The 26,282-nt window shown below is 39.2% G+C and overlaps 1 protein-coding gene across 1 annotated transcript in view; it reads right to left on the bottom strand.

Moving 5' to 3' along the window:
- Positions 1-13,368: 13,368 nt before the first annotated feature.
- Positions 13,369-26,282, bottom strand: part of LOC111889448 (uncharacterized) — a 29,082-nt gene continuing 16,168 nt past the window's right edge. Inside the window, exons 2-6 of the mRNA XM_023885598.1 lie at positions 16,572-16,822; positions 15,515-15,922; positions 15,149-15,400; positions 14,156-15,047; positions 13,369-14,083 (exon numbers count right to left, since the gene is read on the bottom strand). Coding sequence (XP_023741366.1) covers positions 13,369-14,083; positions 14,156-15,047; positions 15,149-15,400; positions 15,515-15,922; positions 16,572-16,822 — 2,518 coding nt within the window. The remainder of the gene's footprint in view (positions 14,084-14,155; positions 15,048-15,148; positions 15,401-15,514; positions 15,923-16,571; positions 16,823-26,282) is intronic.

Here is a 26,282-nt window from a genome sequence, read left to right as displayed (position 1 = left end):
TAGAGAACTTTGTAATTTCATTGGCAATAGTCATTGTGACTTTTGTGCTATGACGTTATGAAAGGATCATTGCATAAAATGTTAGAATCTAACATATTCTATAAGTGGCAAGGATTTGATATTCTTTCACTTGTGAAAAGGATTGGGAGTTGTGAAATGAGTATGATTGGAAATGTGTTCATTTAATCTATTTCACAAAGTAAGGAGCATAGGTAAACATTGTGTGCATGCTAGGAGCATGGGACAAGTGTAGTAATAATTCAAGAATAAAGTTGATTACCCGAAACAACAAATAATGAGTAATCGATATGGTGATAAATAAAAGGTGTTTTACTTATACTCAAGGGTTTGGGACCATATAGGATTAGTATTATTCTTATGTTTCACTTTGCATGTTTTGACTTCCTGAATAATTAATTATTTCAGAATAATCGAATTATTCGAACGGACCACAGTCGCTCATATGTTGGAAGTAGGTATGAATGAAGACTGTCGTGAATTGGTGTGTGGATTGTCTAAAGAGTATTAGACATAAGCAAATGTTTGCTGCAACGTTCATGAGTGCTTTATGAATATGATTTGAGCATTGGATCAAACCCACGCTCACTTGGATCACTTCATGAATTGTATCACGAGTGATTGGTGAGATGATAATATTGTATATTCTTGAAACCGAGATGTGTGAGTTGTATCTTGTGAGTCGGTTACACATTGATAATATGTAAACGCACCAGTAACTTGGTGTCATAAAACATATTATTGTGTGTGATTCGGTGAGTAAGTGCAAGCGAGCATTGAATCAAAGTTTATCTGTTCCTTTTATTCAAAGTATGATAAAAGCGATATATGTGGGCCCCTCGATGATTTAGTGATGGCACCTAAGCGCTTGGCCAAGCCGGGACTAAATTGATGTGTTCAATTGTAGTCTGTTGGCAGTCATCATAAATCGGAAGTCGGGAAATAGTATAGAGAGAATGATTAAGTTCATGTCTCATATATATACGATATCTAGAATTGAGGAATATATGATCCCTTATCTAAAGGACACGCATATCTGATAAGATCAGAGTTGAAAGCGGCTTTAGAAAGCTACGATTGCAGATCAGGATCTGAAGTCATACGCATAATAGTTATTAGACTTATCCAATTGTGAGACTGTTGGATTAGTGTCTAAGTCCATAACTATTTTGGTATGTACTTGACCCGATGGTGCATGGTCCTTTTGGGTTGCCTTCATCAAAGCAACTTGATAGGATGAATTATGGAGAGAAAGGATTAATTATGATTTATTAATATATTATGAGAATAATATATTAAAGGAGAAATCATATTGTTTAATTAATATTAGTCAAGAATTAATAAGAATTAAGTTTGTGGCTAAAAGACATTAATTAAACTTAAGGGACTGGAATTGTAATTATAAGATAATTGCAATTGGGCTATGGATTAACTTATAATATAAGGTTGGACGAATTCTATGGGGAAGCCCATTAGAAATCGTCCAAGGCTTATTAAAGAAGGGTTCATGGGTTGCTTAGGGCCTAAGCATCCAAATTAGGGTTTCCTTGTTAGATAGCCATAATAGCCTCACTATTTAAGGACCCCTTGGGCACCAAAAACGTGGTGAACTGAATCCTTAGGGTTTCTACACGTTTTTTAGTGTCTCCTTCTCTTCTCTTCTTCATCCTCTTGCTCTTGGTGTTTGTGAACCATTAGAGGAGTGACATTTGTGACTCTAAGTTTTCTAAAGTCATTACAATGAGGATTTGAGATTGTTATTGCTACATAACAATCAAGGTATGATCTAAACCCTAATTCATATATTATATTGTTTATCATATGCTAAATCTAGGGTTTGAAGTCTTGGATGAATTGCATGTACAATAGAGAAACCTAGATCCAAGCATTAGGGTTTGTATGAGCACATAGGATGTTCTTATGGCTAAAACCCATCAGACACATGTATCAAGTCATATTCGTAAGAGGTATTCGTTAGAGTGATAGTGCATCTTGTGTTTCTTTTTAGTGTTTTTCGTTTTGATCGATGTTATTGTTACTGCAAATGATTTATACCACAGTAGCTAGTGCTGGTAGTAAGTGTGTTATGATATCTAGTAATGATACTTTATATCGTGATCCCCAGCCGATCATTCTATGATCGATCGGTATATGCAAGTCGTATGTCATTTGATATTGATGAAACCGATGAGTGAATGGCTCTACCCTAATCCCACCACTAGACATGGAATAGGAATTAGGATGGAATTATTCACTTTAAGTCTGTAGTATTTTGATTATAATTAATCCTGATGTATAGATCAATTCATCACAGCTCACCGGTAATGATCCTAAGGTCACATATGAGTGTCTTTGATTTGATTTAATGAGAGGGTATTTTAACTACTTTTTTTTTGAAAGATGGTAATTTTTAGCGAACATACCAAATTCATTACAAACATATGGTACTTAAACGTTTTTGTTATTGGAAACACCACAAAAGTCCTAATAAGATTCCTTGTTGCTCTTGCTGGTTTGTTTGTCACACTCCTCCTACTCCCCATCATTCCTCTCAGTTGGACAATCTCTCTTGAAGTGTCCCGTTTCACCATATAGGAAGCATACTAGACTTACACCAGTATTGGTGGTTGAAGCGATGTGCTGGGTCGGGGTCCTGCAGAAGCGAACGGTATGTGCTTTCCTGTTGTTGTTGATACAACGTGGAATCCGTCAAGCTCCTGTGTGATGGTACTTACACTTGTTTCACTTAGGAAGTGTTCCCATATATCGCATGTCTGGTGCTTGAGTGACAGATGTTATGGCTGTTGTCGTAATTGTAGGGGCAGCCACGGATTACTGTCTCTTAGCAAATTTTTGATATGGGTTGCACTTCTTTTTGTTCCAAAACTTCCGTTTCTTGCTCTTAGGTTTGTGGTCTAAGGTATTTTCGTTGGTAGACGCCCGCTGGTGTTCTTGACTGTTATTGCGGTTAGTATTTCCGACACCATCTCCGCGCCCGCTGGCGTGGTTAGCATTGAGTTGTGCCATGACGGCTACCACGGCTGCCATGACTGCAACTTGAAAAGTAGCAGAGTCTATCTGCAGGTTTGGCGCCTTGCTAGTTGGTTGGTTACCTCTTGGTGAAGACATAATTATGTTTCATGATGAAGAACGATTTCGTGAGTGGGGATGATTACCTCAAGTGCATTCTTACAATTTATATTCACATATATAAATTTCACACATTGCTGCACTATTCTTAGTGTTTCTGCTAAACACTCCCGAGACGGAGTTACGAAAATGGGTAGAAGTAGGTTTTGTATGAATGTTAAGTTTACCCATCCTAGTTACTATCTTTTCCCAAACACTCTTAGCTGAGGAGTTCTGATGGGATCCGGTGTATTAGTGCTGGTATGATCGCACCCTATAGGTCTACGAAGAAGGCACCTTTCAACCAAAATGTCTTAAAGGTGAGACGATAATGAGTCGTTAGAAAGGGCTATGCTTCGTGGGTTATCCAACTAAGTTTATCTTAGTTCTAAGTGTATTGTATTTCGATTTTTATGGTGTTCTGAAAGCAATTCCTAATGAAAGTATGTAATAAACCCATGTATTTTAGTAGTTCTGTATCCAAGTGAAACCTTGTAATTTGATCCAAGCTAGGTCCTTCTTACGACCACTTGATGTATGCTTAGTTGCATGAGTAAGGCTTAATAGACCTTTGAGCCTAATGGGTCTGCCGTAAGCCCATTTTGTTGATATGATTCTAGTAATTTTAGTTTCAGAGAAAATTTTGACCTCGATGAAGGTCTACACAAAATCATTGTAAGGAAAAGTTTTGATAGCAATTAAATCCCCTAATTAGAATAACCACATAAATCGTAGGGTCGAGCTTACACATATAATAAAGTAGCACCAACGCATACTCATGAACCTAATCTACAAGGTCTTGTGAGCAGTATGAACTCTACTCACGACGATCTGTCCCTTGCGATGCCTGACACAAAGCCGATTCACCTTGCAGCTCTGCCAATCGACGCTTGGCTACAACCATTCTTCTCTTTGAGTGTCGTGCGTCTACCCTATTTCTCTTTTGCCTCCACCCGAGCGGCGATAAGGTTCTTAAGGAGTTGGTCTCTGAAATAGCAGTCTCTTTCCATGTCTCGGGTACGTGAGATGGTAGTGTCTGTAGTAGAGTGCAGTTTCCGAACTCGATTTGCAGTCTCCCTGTTTTGATCCCCAATGTTCGCGATCTGTCGGGTCTTCGTCGGGAGGGCTCTGTCAGTCGGTCCCCCGTGGTTGAGGTCATAGCAACTTCGTTGGTCTCTAAATGGTGATCGTTGTCGTTGCTGTCGACTCCAACCCTCGATCACGGTTGGCCAACAGGGCACAATTACAATGTAGCCGAAGAGGTTTGTGGGAACCTTGGCTATGTATGGAGGGTTGATCACCTCCGGTTCCTCTTCTGATTCTTCTTCGTCTTCATCTTCACTCGTCATTATTTCAATTTCCTCATCTTCAGATTCTTCTTCCTCGTTTTCCTCGGGTTCTTCATTGGGGTCTTTTCGGGTTCTTCTCCTAACCATCCACCATTTCCCTGGTTGGCAAAATAGGGGTCGCCTGGTAAGTAGAGTCTTTCCATGTTATATGTGCGAGAATAGGAGGGGTAGGAAGCATATATTAGTCGTATTCCTAGAAATACTTATAGGGGTTTGATCCTCATTAGTTACTTCTATAATGACACAGTGCATACTAATTACATATAACAAAGATATGATAGCCTTCAAATAAGTGATCCTACCCAAGGTCCACATCCAAACAAGGAAAAGGAAGTAAGGCAATGACCACATATTCCAAGTCTATGATCTCTAAGTTATATATAACTTTAGAGTATCCACTTAGTGACTATAGATCTATTATTAAGGATCTGTTTAGTTTTTACATAAGTTATAATATTACAAAATACTCCTATAGTATTTTTAAATGTTATGTTTGGTTCTTCGCAACTTTCTTGTATGGGAAGTTTTTAGGCTTGTTGCTTACTACGATCATGCCCCGGCATACAATAGTCACACCTCGGACAAATATAATTGATTATATTATATTCATCCCAAGTCTGATTACATATCCTAAGGTCTACCCGTAATGTCCAACTCCTCGTTTTACTTTTGTTTTTTCCTTAGACGTGACACTATACCGGTATGCATGTATGTACTTATACTTTTAACAAGAAACTTTTTATTTCTAAAAAGTATAGTTATTTGAAACTGTTTAAATCATAGACTTTAGTCCCAATGCATTTATAGTTTGTATATCTTATGTGGTTCGATATACTTAGTTCACTATAAACAATGCTCTGATACCAATATGTCACACCCCCAAACCAAGGATGGCGAAAACGTCTGGGGGTGGAGGACTTCATGTATAGTATCATAACAACGAGTATAATAGTGATCAAAACAATACAACCAATTATAAATATAACCGGAAAAGAATTACATGGTTTCAAGTGTTACATATTTCAATGATTGATTACAACATGATATAAAAATAGTTGTTCAACTCCGTAGCATTCCATCTTCAAAATCTTGTGATTACATGGTTTTGTTGATTTCCTGAGAATACAAGTAGTTTTAAAAAAAATGTCAACAATTAAGTTGGTGAGTTCATAAGCTTTTTAGATGAAGAGTTTGGAAACCGGTCTTTGTAATGAATTGTGTGATACCATGAAAAATTCAATATTTTCCTTACAAAAGTGATGTGTAGTCATTAATTCCAAGACCGAAAGTGTACAGTAATATCCATACTTATTGATATAAAAAGTGATTTTAAATCGACATAAAACCCTTTTTGATTTGAGAAAATCCTTGTAAACTTTATGTGTTGTTAACTCCCTATGTGAGTCGCTATAACCATACTATGACTAATGAACCTGCCACGACGTTTCTCAGGCGTCGAAAAAGATAATGAAACTTGTCACCCCAGACCTGCTGGTATTGTTGTTGCATGCAGCTCAGGTGTGGTTTGTCAAACCCAATATAGATCTATACACAACTATCACGTTCTCCCTACAAGAGAATCTGGTTATAACTACTAGGAATTTTAACCCGTACTCTAGGAGTACTAAGAAGAATGTCTCACAATTTACATTAACACGTTTACGTGTAGTGTGCGTGAGTGTAAAACCTTTTTCTGTGGGAATAAAACCTCCCGAAATATGTTTGTTGTGTTAATGGAAACATAAACTATACCTATTATAGCTTATCAAAAACATTTTGTAATGGTAGAAATCCTCTTTGTACATGATGTAAACCTTTATAATGAGGTAAAAGACATGTAATATAACCAACATGTATTTATATATGATAATACACACCTTGCTCAACAAGTTACAAGGTGTAAATGAGTTATTAACAATTTGCTACTTTTATCTTTTCTGTTCCTGTTCTTGGAATGATTATAGAAAAATCATACGGAGTCAAAAACTGATTCTATAAATTCTGAGAGTTTAGAAATTGTGTGTAGTTCGTTCCTAATTTTTCTCATGATTTTTAGAAGTTTATAACTGGTGTGAAAGCGTTCATATTCACAAACTGGTCCGAATTCGTAGCTACAGTGATAGGCAGTTTTATAAAAATCACCAAAAATTGTAGAAAAGTTGTGTGAATATGTGCAAGTAGTCATTTTAAAGGTATAAACCTGAACTATTTTCATCTAATACAGTGTTGAAAACTAAAAAGTTTAAGATGTTCAAAACAGTCCGTGAATGAACATTAACTTTTCTATTGAAAACTGATGTTTGAGTTTAGTTGTGTTCTTGGTGTTTTAACTTGTATTCCCCACCTTAAAACTTAAGAAAAACATGAAAAGATAGGGGTATGAACTCACCTTGAGTGATCTCTTAGGATGGATGATGGAGAAAAGGAGTTTCCAAGTCAAGAACACTTGGGTGATGCTTGAAGATTTGAAGGTTCTATGAACAAATATGATGATATTTGTGTAAGCAATCCATAATTTGGAGGAAGGATAGTAGAAAGTGTAGGAGGAAGATACTTACCAAATGTGGAGGAAAAACCCAAGACCAGCCTTTGAATCTCGAATTTTAGAGAGAGAAAGTGAGAGAGATGTGTTTGTTCTTCTTGAGAAAAAGTGTAATAAGTGGGAGGAGAGATAAGAATTTTTTTCCCATCTTTGAGTATTGAATCTAGCTGGAAAAGGGGCGGTGAAAGGACAGTTAGTTGACTAGGGTTGATGGGAATAGTGACATAAATCATGAATAGTGACCTGGAGTGGGTATGGGGAGGGGTTGCTTGTGTCATACACTAGTTAAAGTCAACACTCAATCACAAAATCTAACTTAATAGATTTTATTATTGGACAAGGATTTTTCCCAAAATAAGAAAAAAAATGAATATCTAGGGTCTCTTATGTTAAAATATAAGTTTGGGTGAAAATCCCGCGTTAAAATCACGAAAAACGGGCTTAAAACGGAGTCGGGGTCGAAAACCGGGAAAATAAAGCGAAGCTACGAAATTTCGGATAAGCAGCCGAGGGTTCGGTCTTCAGAGGTTGAGAACCGAAGGTGGCTTCGGTTGTGGGTAAGAGCCGAGAGTAGCTTCGGTCTGAGAAATCTCGCAGGCGAGAAGGGAGGGAAGCGAAGCGAGGTTCGGTCCTAGGGGCCTTCGGGTTCGGTTCAGGCAAGGTTCGATCCTCAAGCAATTTCGGTTCTTCCTGCTTCGGCTTCGGTTCCTCATCAGAGTTTCGGTTCTTATGGGTTTCGCTTCTTAGGGTTTCGGCCTAAGAAGGTTCGGCCCTATACGGCTGATTTTCGCGTTAACTCCCCGTTTTGCGTAGTTTTTGGCTAAGTCAAGGGTCGGGATGCCCCGAATGATTATAAAAAGTTAAGGGAGGTTATGAGAGAGAGATTTGGGAGAGATTTGACATACTAGGAGAGATTTCACCTACTTGGAGAGATTTGGGAGAGATTTGACATACTTAGAGAGATTTCACCTACTTGGAGAGATTTGGGAGAGATTTGACATACTTGAAGAGATTTCACATACTTGGAGAGATTTGAGAGAGATTTCACCTACTTGGAGAGATTTGGGAGAGATTCACATACTTGGAGAGATTTCACATACTTAGAGAGATTTGGGAGAGATTTCGTTTGAGACCTTTTTGGATGTTTAGCTTCATTATGCAAGGTGTGTAAACCCCGTTAAGCCTTGTTATGAATGTTATACGCCCCCGAGGGGTATGGGATAGTGCTTTACTAAGTAGTTTCATCATTTATCCTGATTTGGGTTTGAAAATTCTCAACATATGGATTTTTCAAGTGATAACTTCTTATTAAAATAGCAAGTTGTATAGTAGTAACATAATGTATACCATAATATGTAAGGTTAATTGAGTTAACCGGTTTGACTTTTTGACTTTATTTGACTTTGACTTGACCGGAAACTGACAGTTGTCACAAGGCCCGTATCTCCTAGTTAGCATAATGAAGATTGGTAGAGAGGGTAGTTCATTGACTTTTAGGATGGAGTAGGGCCTGCATAGCGCAAGATAGGTGAGACCTGTGGAAGAGGCCACTCCGAGATGTATTTGGGTGAGACCCGTGGGCGAGGCCCGTATGATTATAGCAATGCCTATGGGACTTGGTTGAGACCGTAGGGCCAAGTTAGAGGATCGAGGATCCCAAGACTTAGGGAACCAGAGTGGCAAGGTAGATAGAGAAGTTTTAGCTAACTGAAGTTTCTTCAGAGGTTGCTGGGAGCGACTGAGAGTTGGAGCTTGGGTTAAGTAACCGAAGGGAATCCGGTATTTCGGATGGTGGACATAAAAGTTCGGACCTGGGAGGTCCCCGTTCTTTTGGAAAGAAGGTAGGAGGCAGTATTGTGTTCGGGCAGAAGTGTCTATCATGAGGGTCCTGTGTGTGAAGTAGCTTGGGGTTTGCAAAAGTTTGAAGTTTGTTTTATTCAGAAGGGAAGACCAAGTTGGCTTTCAGTGTCTAAGGAATGTTGTTTCACGCGTAGAATCATCAGTTGCGTTCGCATATCAGTTGTTTGGGAGATGGGTGTTAGTAAGGTGAGAAACAGATCTGTATATCGAGCGGGGCCTAAGAGAAACAGATATGTATACCGAGCGGGGCTTAAGAGAAACATATCGGTATACCGATCGGGGCACGATGCCAGGCAGGGCCTGATGTCGGGCAAGGCCCAATGCCAGAGCAAGTACGATGTCGGGCAAGTCCCGATGCGGCGGGCGGGGGCTGAGTTTGTGGTTATATGTCTGGTATGTGGTAGTATGGAGAACTCACTAAGCTTTGTGCTTATGGTTTTCCGTTTTGGTTTCAGGTACTTCCGGTAGCGGAGGGAAGAGCTCGGGATGATCACATGGCACACACCAATAAGTTTTGAGTCTGGGATGTTTATTCTGATAAAATAAATGTGTTTGAAATGATACTTGATTTTATATAATGATCTATTTATGACTTGATTATGGTTTATTGATGATTTTAAAACGAAATATTTCGTCATGATCTTTGGGGATGTTACAAGTTGGTATCAGTGCCTTGGTTTGAGGGATTCAGGCATACTCTCGGGTGTGACTGAACTCAAACTGAGGGCATGATATGAAAATTTTCAAAATAAAATCATTTTTATAAAAACGCGTTCTGAGAAAAGGAAAAGAGTTTTGAAAACAGAAAAGGGTGTGGCGCATGCAATCAACCGAGCTCAAGTAAGTTCTCCCAAATTACCCATACAAGTTTATGTTATGATATGATTATGTTATCAACATGCTAGTTTAGGGATAAGGATCTAGGAAGGATGCCTTCTATGTCTGTTATATGTGTTTATTGAGCTGCATGCTAGTATTGATTAGTCAGTCGTAGGATAGCCTGTTTAGGTTATACCTGATTATATGAGCTTTATGAATTGCATGCTAGTATAGATTCCTGAGTAAGGGATAGAACAGTTTGATTAGGTTATGTGGTTAGTTTTTCCCCATTGTCTGAATGCTGCTTGCTTTGTGCTTGTGGGACTTTTAGTAATGCGAGCTAGCTATTAAGTGAATATGCTAAGTCACATGTGTCACAGGCTGGATAATCTCAGAGTGACAAGATTTGACCTTATTGCACAGCTCTTGTTTGAGTCAGACCGTTCTAGGGATGAGTCTTTTACTCGAAGGATTATCTGATCTCTGTTGTATGTGGCTATATTCATGAGGTAGCTAGTTGACATTATTGGGAAGTCCTTTAGCAGCTGAGGACGAAATGAATGAAAGGATACCCTAGGGCAAGCCTAGGATGAGAGTACTGCTAGGAGCAGTGTTAGTAGCAGTGAAAGGGACTTGGTGTAGTCGAGGCAATTCTTGAGGAAAGTGCGGATAGATTTGGAAGGTAGTAGGGGCCCATATACTAAAAGCAGAGGATCTGTACTCGATTCAAGAAGGGTCGAGATTAAACCAGGGAACTTGTAGTGCGTGTGTGATCCCTCGATAGTGATCTTTATTTGATGATTGTTTTGGCTTGTTTTCATCATGGTGACGTTGCGTGAGAGACCGGTGGGCGGATCAGGCGTCGGAGAGGGATCAGGCTCGGGTTCAGGAACCGAGTAGCTCGAGGAGCGGATGAGGGAGTTTGTATCAGCTGAGATTGCGCGCAACATTCTAGACCAGACTATTGTGATCTTTGGTACGGTCAAGGAGGGCATACTGGAGATTTTGGATGAGAGGCTGGAGACCTTCCGCACTGAGATGATAACCATGATAGGAGCGCGTTCGCTGACATTTCGAGAGTTCAGAGCTTGTGGAGCTCCGGATTATCATGGGGCTAAGGACCCCATTGCTAGCAGCAGGTGGTTGGTTGATGTCGCCAACGCTTTCCGTACGAGCCGGTGCCCCGAGGGGGACAAGGTCCAACTTGCCTCCTGTATTCTGAAGGACAGAGCATGAGATTGGTGGGAGGAGGTTTTTCATGCCATTGGGGATGATGCCGCGTTAGACGCGATGCCATGGAGTGATTTCTCGACCAGGTTTAGGGACGAGTTTGCACCATTGATCGAGGTGCAATAGTTAGCACGAGATTTTCAGGATTTGCGACAGACTACAGAGATAGTGGCAGATATGATTGCTCTTCTTGTTCTGCAGTATATCGCAGACGAGGAGATGAAGAAGTCCCGATATCACGAGATGCTGAGGAGTGACATCTGGGAGTTTGTGAGCAGGTCCAACTGCAAGATGCTGGAGGATATGATTGATCGGGCCAGGGAGAGGGAGATTGATCTGGAGCACCTCATGAAGAGGAAGCCAGAGAAGGTACAACCATACAGGTAGCCGCGGGTTTAGGCAAGAGTCCTAAGGGGTCGGATGTGAGATCAAGGGATTATCAAGGCCGTAGTCATTGTGACAAGTGCGGCAGGACGCACGAGGGTGCGTGCAGGGGTGGTAGTGGGGGTGATTATGGATGGTTCAAGTGCGGACGGACTGGTCATTTTAGTAGGGATTGTACTGCTACCACCACTCATGGATCAGACCTGATATGTTTCTATTGTAGTTAGAGGGGTCACAAGAAGGTCCAGTGTCCGAGCTTGCTTCCAGTAGGACAGGTGATGTCGCCTGCCTCCGCAGCTTTGAGGATCACCGATGGCCGTAAGGGCTAAGCAGAGGCGCCTGCGGTGGGGAGCAGGGCTTTTCAGTTATCTAAAGTGGAGACGCGAGCAGCATTGGACGTTGCAAGTATGTATCTTTTGCTTTCCTGCCAACTTTTATTCATGATCATATTGTTATGGTACTACATCTATGTTAGTGAGTGTATGTTAGAACTTTATTTCTGTTCGTGTTCGGATCATATGCTATCTGCATACCATGGATTTTCGGGCAGTAGTTCATAGTAGTACCTCCCCCCTTTTTGAGCCGGTTCTCGGGATGCAGTCGGTGTAGCAGGTGTGAGTGGGGCTCAGGAAGTGTCCTGTCAGTCTTCAAGAGTGGTTCAGATTTGGTATTAGTTGGTTGGCGCGTTAGCAGTGGTAAGTGTTGGATGTCAGCACATCGACCCTTTAGATGGAGAGAAGGATTGGGAATCCTTCCCAAGCTGTGAGTTGTAGGGATCTAGTCGAATCGAAGTGGGGGATAACTATCCCAGAGGTCAGGAGCAGGAGTAAGTGCAATCTGCTCACTCTCTGCCTTCCTCTTCCTGAGGTGCTCCAAATCAATCTCCCTCTCCCGCGCCTTGGCAATCATGGATTCCAAGGTCGGGTAGGCCGAATAGCTGACATGCTCCCGAATGTCGGCTCTCAACATATCATGATAGCGGGTCTTCTGTATCTCCTCATCCCCTGCATACTGAGGTATCAACAAGGCCCTCTCCCAAAACTTGGTGGTGATCTCCGTCACAGTCTCCGTAGTCTAATCAAGAAACTCCCTGGCCAACTGCTGAAGCTCCACAGTTGGCGCAAACTCAGTCCTGAACCTGGTCACGAAATTTGACCAAGTCATAGCCTCAATGGCTGGGGGCCCCAATGAATCACCAACTAACTCCCACTAATCTTTGGCTCGATGCCTCAAACAACCTGCAACAAAGCGAACCTTCGATCCTTCCAGGCAGAAGCTCGTCAACTGCGCAGACTCAATGTCTACGAGCCATCTCCTAGCAGCAATGGGGTCATTCACCCTGTGAAATTTCGGCGCACCACTCCACCTGAATTCCATCAAGGACAGTGTGCCTGTAATCGTCTGGGTAGACGCCAAATCATTCCTGAATGTCCGGAGGAGATCCTCCATCAGCTCAATAATCCCCTCCTTGATCGACCCATAAATGATCGGGTTCGCCTCAAGGATACCTCTCGTGATCTCAGATGCGATGAACTCATGTAGTCCATCATCGACCTGCTCGGACCCTACACCCGAGCCTAATCCTGATCCTGAACCTCCTGCTCCATGCCGCGTGACCACCATACTGAAATAAACATGTAAACGTCAGGATCATACATACTCTCGAGAGGTCTTACACACTCCCCAAGTTTCCTGGTTCCATCTCGGCCCTCCTTGACTCGAGTATGAATCCTCTGCTTTCAGTAGTACGGGCCCATACTACCTTCCACATCTATCCGTACTTTCCTCAAGGATTTCCTCAACTTCACCAAGTCCCTTAACCAATATCCCTTTCCAACTAATCTCATCCTAGGCTTTCCTAGGGCAACCTCCAACAGGGCCGGTTCTAAGGATTCAAATGCCCAGGACGAGATGGTTAAAAAAGGGCCTTAGGCCTTAACATGTAACAAATTAACTTACATAAACTAATATTTTTATTAAAACGACGATAAACTTTATAGCAATAAACAAATAAAGAGTAATTAAATATCCTAACAGCTAACCGACGATCCGTGAAGCTCTCTTAGCATTTTTGATTGCAAATTGGTTGATCAACTCTTCATAGTCTACACTCTCTAAGATTTCGTTCTCGATAGATATCATTGCCAAACCGCTAAGTCTTTCTTGTGTCATTGTGGAGCGTAAATAAGATTTCACAAACTTCAATTTAGAAAAACTCCTTTCTGCAGATGCAACCGTTACTGGAATAGTCAACAATATTCTATATGCAATGCTTGCATTTGGGAAATAATCAAGTTCTTTCAAAAACTTCAAAACATCTATAGGGTTGCTAAATTCATTGGTTTCCAATGTCTCAAATAATTTCAACTCCGTATAAAGTTCCTCGGCATCAATATCCGATCTTTCTTCAAATTTGAGTGCTTTTTCAAGACGATGACAATACGACTTGAGATCTTTATCTTCGATTCCCCTTAAATTATGTGGAAATAAAAAACCAAATACTTTGTCATACTCTTTGAATTGTTCAAATCTTGTCTCAAGAGAAGAAATAGCTTGATCAACAATGAATAAGAAATAATTGACTCTAAAATTCTCTTCAGGTGTAAATGAAACTTCTTCGCTAGTTGAACTCTCATCAAACCTTCTTTTCCTTTCAATCAAACGCTTTTGTGGAAATATTGGATCAATACCCATTTCAATAGCAATCTCCTTAGCTTCAACAATCGCTTTTGAAAAACCAGTTTCTCTATAACTCTTGAAGTACCCAATCAATTTGTTTATTTCTGTAATAGCATTATCAAGATGCATATCCTTTGATTGTAACTTCTTACTCACAATATTCACATGGTTTAGTACTTCATACCAAATAACAGTTGATACCAAAAATTCAAAGTCACCAAGTTCTTTTTCTGCTAGTGAAGTTGCTTCACTTGCTATTGCAGCATCATTATCTTGTTCTCCAACTTGAAGTAAAGCTTCCCGTACATCCACAAGTTGAAGTTTAATAGCCTTTACACTCTCAACCCGGATTTCCCAACGAGTTTGACACAATGACTTAAGACTCAAAGCTTTAACATTATCTTTCAAAATTTCCCACCTCTTAGTAGAATTTGCAAATATAGTATAAATGCGTTGAATGAATCCAAAAAAGTTCTTTCCTTTAACACACTTGTTAGCCATATCACATAATGTTAGATTTAGAGAATGGCAACCACAAGGAGTGTAAAATGCTCTAGGATTTATATCTAAAAATCTCTTTTGCACTCCTTGGTGTTTTCCTTTCATGTTTGCTCCATTATCATAGCCTTGACCACGCATATCATCAATTTGAAGACCAAGAGACTTTAACTCCTCAAGTGTAATATCAAATAGTCCTTTTCCAGAAGTATCATCAACATTCAAAAAACCTAAAAAGGACTCCTCGACAGTAACAGAATTATATGATAATGTTAAATACCTCACTATTATAGTCATTTGTTCCTGGTGACTTGAATCGGGAGTACAATCAAGTATGATTGAGTAGTACTTTGCTTTCTTTATCTTCTTGATAAGTTCTTTTTTAATTTCTTGAGCTAGCAAAGATATTAGTTCGTTTTGGATTAAGTGGCCAAGATAATGCACATGAAGCCCATCACTTGTGATCCGCCGCACATGCTCTTTGATAACCGGGTCAAACTCTTCCAACATTTCAATGACACCCAAAAAATTTCCGTTACCTATTACATACAATTAACAAATAAGAAGTGAAATCAGTCATAATAATTAACAAAAAGGTATTTGGTAGAATTAGAACAAAAAAAGTACAATTTATAGTTACCTTTTTTATACAACTTTTCATTGGATCCACGAAATGCTAAATTATGTTTAGCAAGAAACTTCACTACTGCAATGATTCTCAAAAGGACTTGTTTCCAGTAATCTCTTTCTTTCTTGAATTGCTCGTATTGAACTTTATCAATTGTTTCATTCAAGTTCAATCTTTTACGCATATCAAACCACTTATTCCTATTTGTAAGATGATCCAATGAAATTTCATGTTCTTTAACCCTAGTGGTAACATGGTGCCAATCTGCATAACCTTCACCATCCAACTTACCTTTTGAAATCCCTTTTCTAAACACTTTACAACAGAAACAAAATACTTTGTCTAACTCTTTTGAATATACTAGCCATTCTCTATCACACTTTTCCAAATTTGGCAAAGTTCTTGTATATAAAGCTGCAGAAAACCGTCTACCAAATTTACCGTAGGGACCATACATAATACTATTATCTCTTTTAGGGCCTTTCTGGACCAAAAGTTTAATCTCCTCAGAACTAAGTTTTTCCCACCTTCTTGGATCATATATATCAACAAGCTCTTTAACGGGCTCTTGCTCTTTTGACTCTTTTACTTCTATATGCTCTTTATCTTCAACATGCTCTTCAATGTGCTCTTCAATGTGCTCTTCAACATCCTCTTCAATGTGCTCTTCAATAGGTTGTCTATGGATAAACTTATCTAGAGCACCGGCGTCAGCCTTTCTCTTTTCTTCATCTAGTTTTCTTTTTTTACGTTTTTGACTACCGGATGGTTGTTTAGACTTCCTCTCTACAATTTTTCAAACAATAAACATAATTTGATTCTTTAAATACTATGGTTTCTGAATTCCAAATTTCTGATAAACAATTATACAATAAACATAATCTCATAATTTAATTTATGTTTCTAATAATCTATTTCAAAATCATTCATTGATTTCATTCAACATTGTGAATCATTCAATCAAATTTCAATATGATAATATGACATAAATATGATAATATGACATAATGACAATACGACATAGTGATAAACAATTAAAAAATCATGAATCACATTCAAGAATCTGAAAATTAAACAGTTGCTTATCTAAACAATTACACAAGAATCTGAAAATTTGATAATACATTCAACTCATTCAAGTATGCAATTGAATTGAGAATTATAATTTACAAACTCATAATCCTTAATTCCTTATTTCTAATTCCCTAATATCTCATAATCTATTACATTAGCAGGATAAATCATGAATGGATAATTGGGTCATTGATAAATTGATAACAGGATACTGAGGATAGATAAATTCTAATATTCTAATTGTCTAAGACTCTAATACCCTCACCTAGAAAATAAAAAGTTAGAAACTGCTGTAGTGTTGTATGCTGGAGGATGAAGACTGATAATTGATGTCTTGTTGATTGCTGTCGATGTGGCTAACCTGATGGATCGTTGTCCGCTGATGCACTGCGCCACTGCCCTTCGTTTGATCGTTTCCCTGCCCTGATTACAGTCTTCCACGATTGTCGATTGCTGCAAATTGCAATCGACTTTTTTTTTGAAGGATAATGAGCAAGACTGCAAGACCAATTGATCGATCGCTGATTGCCTGATTCGCTGCTGTTCGCTTTTTGTTTGACACCGATTTCCCAATTTGAGATTCGAATGGTGTTGGATTGCTTGGGGCTGACGCTGATGATTACACAAAAAAAAAAAAATTGGGCCCCTTAAATTTTTAGGCCCTGTTCCATTGCCCATTTGGCACTTGCCCTAAACCGGGCCTGACCTCCAATCTACTATCCGCCATCAGCTGCACTAGTGGTCCCTACCACCCTTCCCTAACTAGCTTGCGAATACTGTTACATACCCATTCACTACTTAGTTAAAGTTGGCCAGAACCCTGTAGCACAACGTAAGAAGCATTTGTGGATCGAGTAACCAAATTAAGCATAACCTAATCAGTCTATCCTACTGCTGACTAGACAGCCCTAGCATACAGCTCATACGACAGGCATGCAAGGCATCCATCCTAGATCCTTAGCCTTATTCTAGCATGCAGTTCTCATAATCATATCATAAACATAACAAGTATGGGTTTCTTGGGGAAAACTTGAGCTCGGCCGGTCGCACGCATCACACACCTTGTTCTTTTTCCAAAAATTCTTTAACTCAAAATTTAGAAAACTGTTTTCTTGTGAAAATCTTTTAATCCCTCGGTTTGAGTCCAGTCACCCACGAAGGTGTGTCCGAATCCCTCAAACCAAGGCTCTGATACCAACTTATAACATCCCAAAATTAGACCCATTTTTAAAAAAAAATTATGTTACTTATAAAATAGTTATCGGTAAACATCATTACAATTCATTTAACATAAAAACATAAGCCATAGTCTCGAAACCATTCCAGTAAATTATATCATATCAGAGTACAAATCTCAGGTTTCAATGCAGAAAAGTCATGTGAGAAGGTGTGATGCACTGCTACGCCGCCGACTCTCTCCCCTTGGCTGAAGAGGTACCTGAAACCAAAATTAAAACCGTAAGCACAAAGCTTAGTGAGTTCCCGCATCATACCCATACCAAATAATGCAAAATCTTCGGTATCTTTCAACCGGTAACTGTCAGGCATAACCAGGAGCTAAACTCCCCCTCGGTATCTTTCAACCGGTAACTGGGAACTATCCTCCCCTTCAGTATCTTTCAACCAGTATCTGGGAACTAACCTTCCCTTCAGTATCTTTCAACCGGTAACCGGGAACTATTTCACCCCTTCTACTACTAACACATAATAAGCACAGTAAGCATATCAAGCATAATCATATCATTTACGGCAAGCATATCACATAACAATCCTAGATAATTACCACAAAGACAATTATCTAACCAAAACTCTTACTAGTGGGCCGACATTGTGGCCATAAACCCACCCCTACTAGGAGAAGACTCACCTCAAAGTCGTGTAGCATCCAAACTGTCCTCGGCATGAAAATCGACTCTCCTCGGCTCCTCGATCCCTACACGCCAATTCCTTTAAGTTATCAACTTGTACTTTGTGACATCCCCATTTTTCACGGCCAGAAAAGACCGATTTGTTTATGCTTGTTTTAAAATCAGAGTATTCTTTTAAAGAAAACAGTTGCGGAATTTGTTCCCAAAACAAAATATGATAATAACTTATCAAAACATTCCTCAAAGAGAATGTATTTTCATTTAATAATAAAACCTCGGGATGTCATGTTCCGATACAGACATATAAGCATAAACAGAACTTACATTTAATTACACAATTGATTTATATCTCCTTTAAATCGCTCTGTGCAATATGTCTTTGTATTAATACCTGTGATACAAAGAAAACTGAGTGGGTCAGGCTTGGGAGCCTGGTGAGCATATAGGGTTTTCATCCCACAATGTTATATCATATATTTATAAATATAGAACATTCAAACTTGCACTATTTCACCATATAAAGGCAACTCTTAACCCACCCCATCGATCCTCACAATGACACGATCTAAACTCTCGTATCTAAAATTTTCCTCTTTACCTGATCCCTACTCATGGATCTAAAACTACCTGATCCATACTCACGGATCTAAAACTACCAGATCCATACTCACGGATCTAAAACTAACCTCCTGATCTGATCCATACTCCCGGATCAATAATTGTACCCAATCCATACTCCCGGATCAATAATTGTGCCCAGTCCATACTCCCGGACTAGGGACAATTAACTATACCTAAATCCTGAATCGATCCATACTCCCGGATCAATAACTGTGCCCAATCCTTACTCCCGGACTAGGGACAATTAACTTAGTCTTAATCCATACTCCCGGACTAATAACAAGTTTTATCTTCATTACCTGATCCATACTCCCGGATCTAAAATTAACCTCTTGGTCTAATCCATACTCGCTGAATAACTAGATCAACAACAACAACATCGGAGCCTCTCATCTGTTTATCACACATCAACTATCTACCCATGTTCTACCCAACATATTAGTAGATAAAATATATATTTTTATACATAGTTTAAAACCTGTATAACATTCTCATTCAATACTTATTCCACATAACAGATGAGGCACACCCACATAACATATATTTCATAGAGAATAAATCAGATCTATAGAAGAAAGTGAATATACATTCACACACATAACAACAAAACTATACACATAACACGTATTTCGTATAAAATACTTCATAATTATGCGTTAGAAGAAAGTAACCACACACTCACACATATAAACAACAATATACTTAATACACTCGAACCATACTTGTATTATTATCGTGTTTATGAAAGGTAGTATACACTCACTTGCTTAGAAGATGATCGGACAACACTACGACTCGCAGAAGTAGTATTCTCCGGTAGATCTGGAAGATCTCTACAAAAATCGAACTTCTCGCGGGCAGAGCTTCGGCTCGGGAATCGCACTTCTCGGGATCTCAAGAGCGTAAAACTTCCTGCTTAACTTGGATATGAGATCTGGGGTGTCGGGGTGGCTTCGGGGGTTTACACGCAGAGCTTCAACACAAAAACGAGGAGAAATGAGCAAATAAGCGCGGAACCCTCGCATCTTATTTATAGGAGGCTGAAGCCTCGCAGTACGCGGGGCGTACTGCCTTACGCAGGGCGTGGACCTCCGGAATCGTCACTGCATGCGTCATCCGAAGAACTCGAGTGCGAGGCGCGTCATGCTTCGTGGTACGCGGGGCGTACTTCGGATTAGACTGCTGACTCCTTCGGATATACATCCGAATTAACGATTAAATTTAAATCTTAATTAATTAATAAACTTCGGAAATTCATATCTTCTTCATACGAACTCCGTTTTTGACGTTCTTTATATCCACGCGTAGGTGAGACTACGCTCTACAACTTTCGTTTAGACTCCGTTGGTTAATTTTGACTTTTATTTTTATTATTTATTTTTAATAGGTCGGGACAGAAAATTTCGTTATAAATTCATAACTTCTTCGTCCGACGTCTGTTCTTGCCTAACTTTTCGTCGTTTCGCTACTAACAACAAGATCTTCAATTCTCGTTTAGATCACTAAGGCTAAATATCACTCTAACGTAAATTCACTTTTTACGTCATTCAGCGTTGTGCCGCATCTGTCGCGAAACTTCAACAAGTCATAACTTCTTCGTTATAACTCGGATTTCGGCGTTCTTTATATGTACAGAATCCTTGTAACATATACTAAAACTTAGTTAAGATTATTCATTATAAATAATCTTTTATCAAAAAGTCATTTTTGACGCTTATCGTCTCTAAATTGACTAGCCCTGATCTACGGGCGTTACATACTTGTAACCCTAACCAGGGTTAACTCAAATCCGGTCAAAATCATCATCCAGTTGACTTGACTAGCCCAATTGGTCTACCAACTCGTCGAGTCCATACTACTCTAACCCAAAACAATCCCCGAATCTACTCGTCGAGTCTGCAAAGAACTCGACGGGTTCTCTTTCAATCATACCATCAGGACTATCTTCATCCGACTCGCCGAGTTCGCCTTTGAACTCATCGAGTTCATCCCCCTCATTTTAATGTGTCCAATCTATGACTCGCCGAGTTGTATGAACAAATCATCGAGTCCATCTTCATGGATTAGGAGATTGCCTTGAACTCACTGAGTTTGCTCATGCACTCATCGAGCCCCATGATTTCGAGGTCTACAATCTCGTCTATCTTTGTTGAGTCCTTGTCTAGACTAAACCAGACCCCAAAACAGCAAAGGTTGGAGAACCACTACCTGACTCGTCGAGTCCCAAGAACAACTCGTCGAGTCCACTAAAGTCCATGCCCATAAACTCGATTTTTGCTAATCTCATCTCATCAAAAGGGTATATCTGACCTCCTAGGGTCGATATAGCATGTAAAGCCACGGACTTTACATGCATGCATGGGTCTTTTAGCTCTAAAGAACCATAAATGATGTTTAAAAGATGCATGGGGCTCTCATGGCAAAAAAGTTGGCACCTTAATGCCATGAGACCCCTCCAAAGTCCAAGATATGAAGTCATAACTCCATCTTACACTTCACAACCCGAAAATGGCTTAGAAAGCTCTAAATATACCAAGATCCAAACCCTAAAGATGATTAAATACATGGAAGATCAAGATAGGAGCTTTTTACCTTAAATGAGTTGGAAATGGAACACAATCTCTGGATCTCCGAGCTCCAACTTGAACTCCCAAGCTCCTTTCCTCTTCTCAAGCTTCACAATCCACCAAAATGCATAAAATGGCCTTAGAACACTCAAACAAGGCTAGGGTTTCAAGATAATGCCTTATGGAAGTATAACGGACGATGGAGGTAGAGAAGGGGGATATAAGTTGTTTAAATAGGGTGCAAACCCTCAAATTTGGGGTTTCACTCAGACAACACATACTCGTCGAGTCGGTCTCCCGACTCGTCGAGTAGGTCACTTAAACTTCCCGCGGGCCACGACTTTACTCGACAAGTTAGGCCACCAACTCGTTGAGTCCCAGAGAAAATATTAAGATTTCTAGAATTAAATGCGTACCAGGAATCAGGTGTTACAAGTATGGACGAGGTTCCATATCTCATTAGTAGCAGAGCAGGGGCGGGGCCCAAGATAAGGAGAAGTGAGTGTGGGCCGAGGCCCGTATCTCACTATCAGCAGGAGTATGGATGGAGTCCCATGACTCATCAGTAGCAGGTCAGGGGCGAGGCCCAAGTTAGGTGAGACCTTAGGACAGGAATACAGTAGGGTATGTTTGCTTATGTGTTAACATGTTATATGATTATATGTGTATGGCGGACGAGGCCCAGAGTCAGGCGGGGCCTAAGAGAAACACATATGTATACCGAACAGGGCTCGATGCCAGACGGGGCCTGATGTCGGGCGTGACCCGATGCCAGAGCAAGTTTAATGTCGGGCAAGTCTCGATGCGGCAGGCGGGGGCCCAGTTTGTGGTTATACGTCCGGTATGTGGTAGTATGGGGAACTTACTAAGCTTCGTGCTTACGGTTTTACGTTTTGGTTTCAGGTACTTCCGGTTGCGGAGGGAAGAGCTCGGGATGATCGCATGGCACACACCAAGAAGTTTTGAGCCTGGGATGTTTATTCTGATAAAATCAATGTGTTTGAAATGATACTTGATTTTATATAAGGATCTATGCATGACTTGATTATGGTTGATTGATGATTTTAAAACGAAATTTTTGGTCATGATTTTTGGGGATGTTACATTAAGTGGAACTGAAATTTATATTGAAGTTGACCCTGTAATGTTATATTTGTTGGGTTTTGTGCATTCTAACACTTCCTAAGTGTACATGCAACCCTAAATACCTTGGATCTATGTTTTCTCTATTATACATGCAAATAAGAACTTCCAAGGTATTATCCTAATCTAGCATACAAAACAATAATGTAACAAGATAGAATACATACCTCTTGATGTAGAAAGTCTTCATGAAGCTTGAGTGCTTAGTGCCCCAAGTGTGACACCTCAAATGGAATCACAATCATCAAAACACTTAGAATGACTTGAGAGAATTCTACACTCACCAAAATCGGCTAGCCCTTTCTTGAATACTACTAGTGGCCGATTTTTCCTCAATAATAAGATGCTTATATAGTTACACAATTAGGGTAAACTCTTAATTGTCATGGCTTTCCATTTCCTTGGATCCATGGGTACAAATACACCATGGAGCATCCATGGACCATCCTATGGGTTTTAGCCCAACTTGATTATCCATGGAGCATTAGCCCACTATACAAGTATGGATGATTTACACAATCAACCCATATATTTAATTAGTCTTCTTTTGATCATTTAATTAATCCTAGATTAATTCTTGATCAATACTAATCAAATAATCTTATTATTCTTATTATTAATATACTAGAACTTATAATATATTAATAACCATAAGTGTCTTATTTCTCTCATTCAAGTGCATGATGGTATGCAACCCAAATGGACCATGCCGGGTCGGGTCAAGTCTTACCAAATATAGTTATGGACTTAGACATTAATCCAACAGTCTCCCACTTGGATAAGTCTAAAACTATTATTGCGTATGACTTCAGGAACCAACCGGCAATCGTAGCTCTCAAAAGCTTCTGTCGAACTCTGACCTTGTCGATGAACTCTGACCTTTGTCAATGACTTGTCCATTAGATAAGGGATCATATATTCCTCCATTCTAGATATCATATGGACTGAGACATGGATTATAATCATTCTCTCTGTCCATTTGTTGTTTCCCGATTTCCGATTTATGACAACTGACTAATTGAACAAATCAAATCAGTCCTGGCCCGGCCGAGCACTTCCATTTGTCATCATCAAATCATCGAGGGGCCCACAGATATCGCTTTTATCCCGAAGGTAAAAGGAACGGATAAACTTCGACTCATATGGCTTGTTCTACTACTTGTTGAATCATACACAAAGGCACGTTTTATAGCACCGAGTTACCAAATGCGTTTTCGTGCTATCAATGTACTATCAACTCATAGTAACAACTCATATCTCTAGGTTTGAAGAATATAAGATATTATCGTCTCATGATCACTCGTGATAAAATCCATGAAGTGATTCCAATGAGCGCGGGTTGAATCCAATACTCAGAACTTATGAGCACTCATGATTGTTGTAGCCTTGTCCAACACCTTAGACCTCTACAACCCATCATGACAGTCTTAATTCATATCTACTTCCAACATATGACCGACTGTGGATAGTTTGAATAACTTAGTCATTCCGAAAGAATAACCCAGTTTATTCGGGAAGTCAAAACATGCAAAGTGAAACACAATAATAATTGAATCCAATATGGTATCAACTCTTTGAACATAAATAAACACCTTTTATTTATCACCATATGATTACACATTATTCATTGTATACTGTTTCAGCTATCAACTTTAATCTTGAATTTAAAACAATAGTTGTCCCATGCTCCAAGCATGTACACTATGTTTTCTAAACACTAGTCATGCCACACACTAAGTATGCATACTATGTTTGTCTATGATCTTTACTTTGTGAACTAGATCCATTGAACATAACTTCAATGATTCTCTTTTCACACTCCCAAATCCTTACTGCAAATGCAAGAATTCCAAATTCATGCCATTTACTGGAATCTGTCATATTCTAAACTTATATGCATTGATCCTCTTGTAATGATTATGCACAAAGTCATAAAGACTTGACAACAATCATTACAGATCATTCCAAAGGAGATCAACTCCTTGGAACCATCCTTCTTGCATTAAGTTTCCTTAATCTTACACAGAGTGAAAATTCTAACTTTGAAACATTTCCAGATTCCATTTTGACTATCACTTCTGAACAAGAGTTGCCTCCTTACAGATTAAGTCAATATGGTCCTTCCAGAATTATCACTATACTTCCAACTGTCCTTGAGCAACCAATCTTTGGTAAACCTTAGATTGTCCTCGACAATTGTTTAATCCTTTTAGTCATATCTAGTTCTAAACCTTTTCCCTTCTTAATGCCCCAGGCATTTGGAAAATTTTAGAACGGATGATTATAGCACATGTAATCGATCCTATATCCGAAGCATATGGGACACGATTCATGATGTCTTACATAAAGACTAAACCAGTCTTTTGCTATAATATTTCCATTTCAATTTGCCAAGTTCTCATAATTCAGATTATGAAAAGGGATGCCGTAATCATAATCGAATTTTAGAACGCAAATAATGGACCCATATACAGAATTTCCTTATGTTGAGCCATTCCAACATGAAATTCATATATATCCTTGACTAAATGATTAAAACCTCAGATCTAAACCCTATAGATTTGATATGAAGTATAATTTCCTCTCCCTTAATTATAGCAAAACAACTTTTTCCCAATTGAAATTTTTTGTTTTCTATAATTAACATTGCTAACTTGCAATACTTATCATAATTATCATGCTCCCACTAACATGATGATTATTAGCATAACACTTATGCTCCCACTAGCTTTGACATGTACTCAGAAATCAGCTGACTTTCTTACCAAAGTTCAGATTTCTGATACTAGATTGTTTTGATAAGTCTTTATCAAAATCATACACCTTCCCTTAGATAGCACACTTGTGTATCTAAACAATTATGAAGAGGGATGCCGTAATCATAATGTTTAGACCTTTTTGCCACTTCTCACAAGTCCAAATTAGTGTGTCGGTTAACCACACGCGCTCCACTAACGACTTTGAGAATGCAAATATCACAATTGCTATCTAGCTAAAATCTACTTAGTGAAAGTGTTTCCTCACCATCATTTTCATGAATCAGAGAGAAACCTTATGACACTTATATTTAATGGCGTATGTGTTCTTATCCATGTGAATTGTCAAAACCATAGTCACAAGACAAGGATAATGACAAATCCAAACTCATATGGATTGAACTCAATCTTAACTTCTTGCCACCTGGCAGCTCAAGGGCCTGCCATTGCTTCCAAGTTGTTGTGCAACAAATTGAGAACTCTAAGAACTCATATGCAAAGCCAAGTTTAACTGGAATGGGCACAGATATGTCAACACGATAGGTTATAAACCTCAAGCCGTGTGCTAGCGAAGAACTTCAGGTTTTATTCTTGATTATTTCTTGAGACTTTCAAGACCTTTAAGACTCCCACTGTCCTCTTGACATATAAGACTCCCTTGTCAAATATCCAAGAGATAGTGAGGATTCTAATCAAGACAAACACTTCACACAATTGGCCTAAGTTGGTCTTTGTTTTATCCAAAACATCACAACTTACCAATTTCAAATGTACAAGAGTAGAAAAAACTTTTACTCTTACATTTGACAAGTGTTTTAACCTTCTTTTGAGACATGTCACTCAAATTACAATCTTGGAGTATGACTCTAAGACTTGTATTGGAACGAAGTATGACTCATCTTCTTGATTTAACCACTTCAACAATTCAAGATCCCTGTTCTTAGTCATAAGAATGCACTAAGATTTCCTTAGAGAACTAATTGTGCTATGGTTTCTTAATCATTAAGATGATCACAAAAACTGATACTAAAGTACTCTCCCATCTTTTCAGATTTGAGAAACTTTTATCTTACTGCCTAAATTGATTCTTCTTATTCGCTCTGCCTTACATTGGAAC

Source organism: Lactuca sativa, chromosome 2, assembly GCF_002870075.4.
Source record: "Lactuca sativa cultivar Salinas chromosome 2, Lsat_Salinas_v11, whole genome shotgun sequence".
NCBI lineage: Eukaryota > Viridiplantae > Streptophyta > Magnoliopsida > Asterales > Asteraceae > Lactuca > Lactuca sativa.
This window is presented reverse-complemented; position numbering and strand designations above follow the sequence as displayed.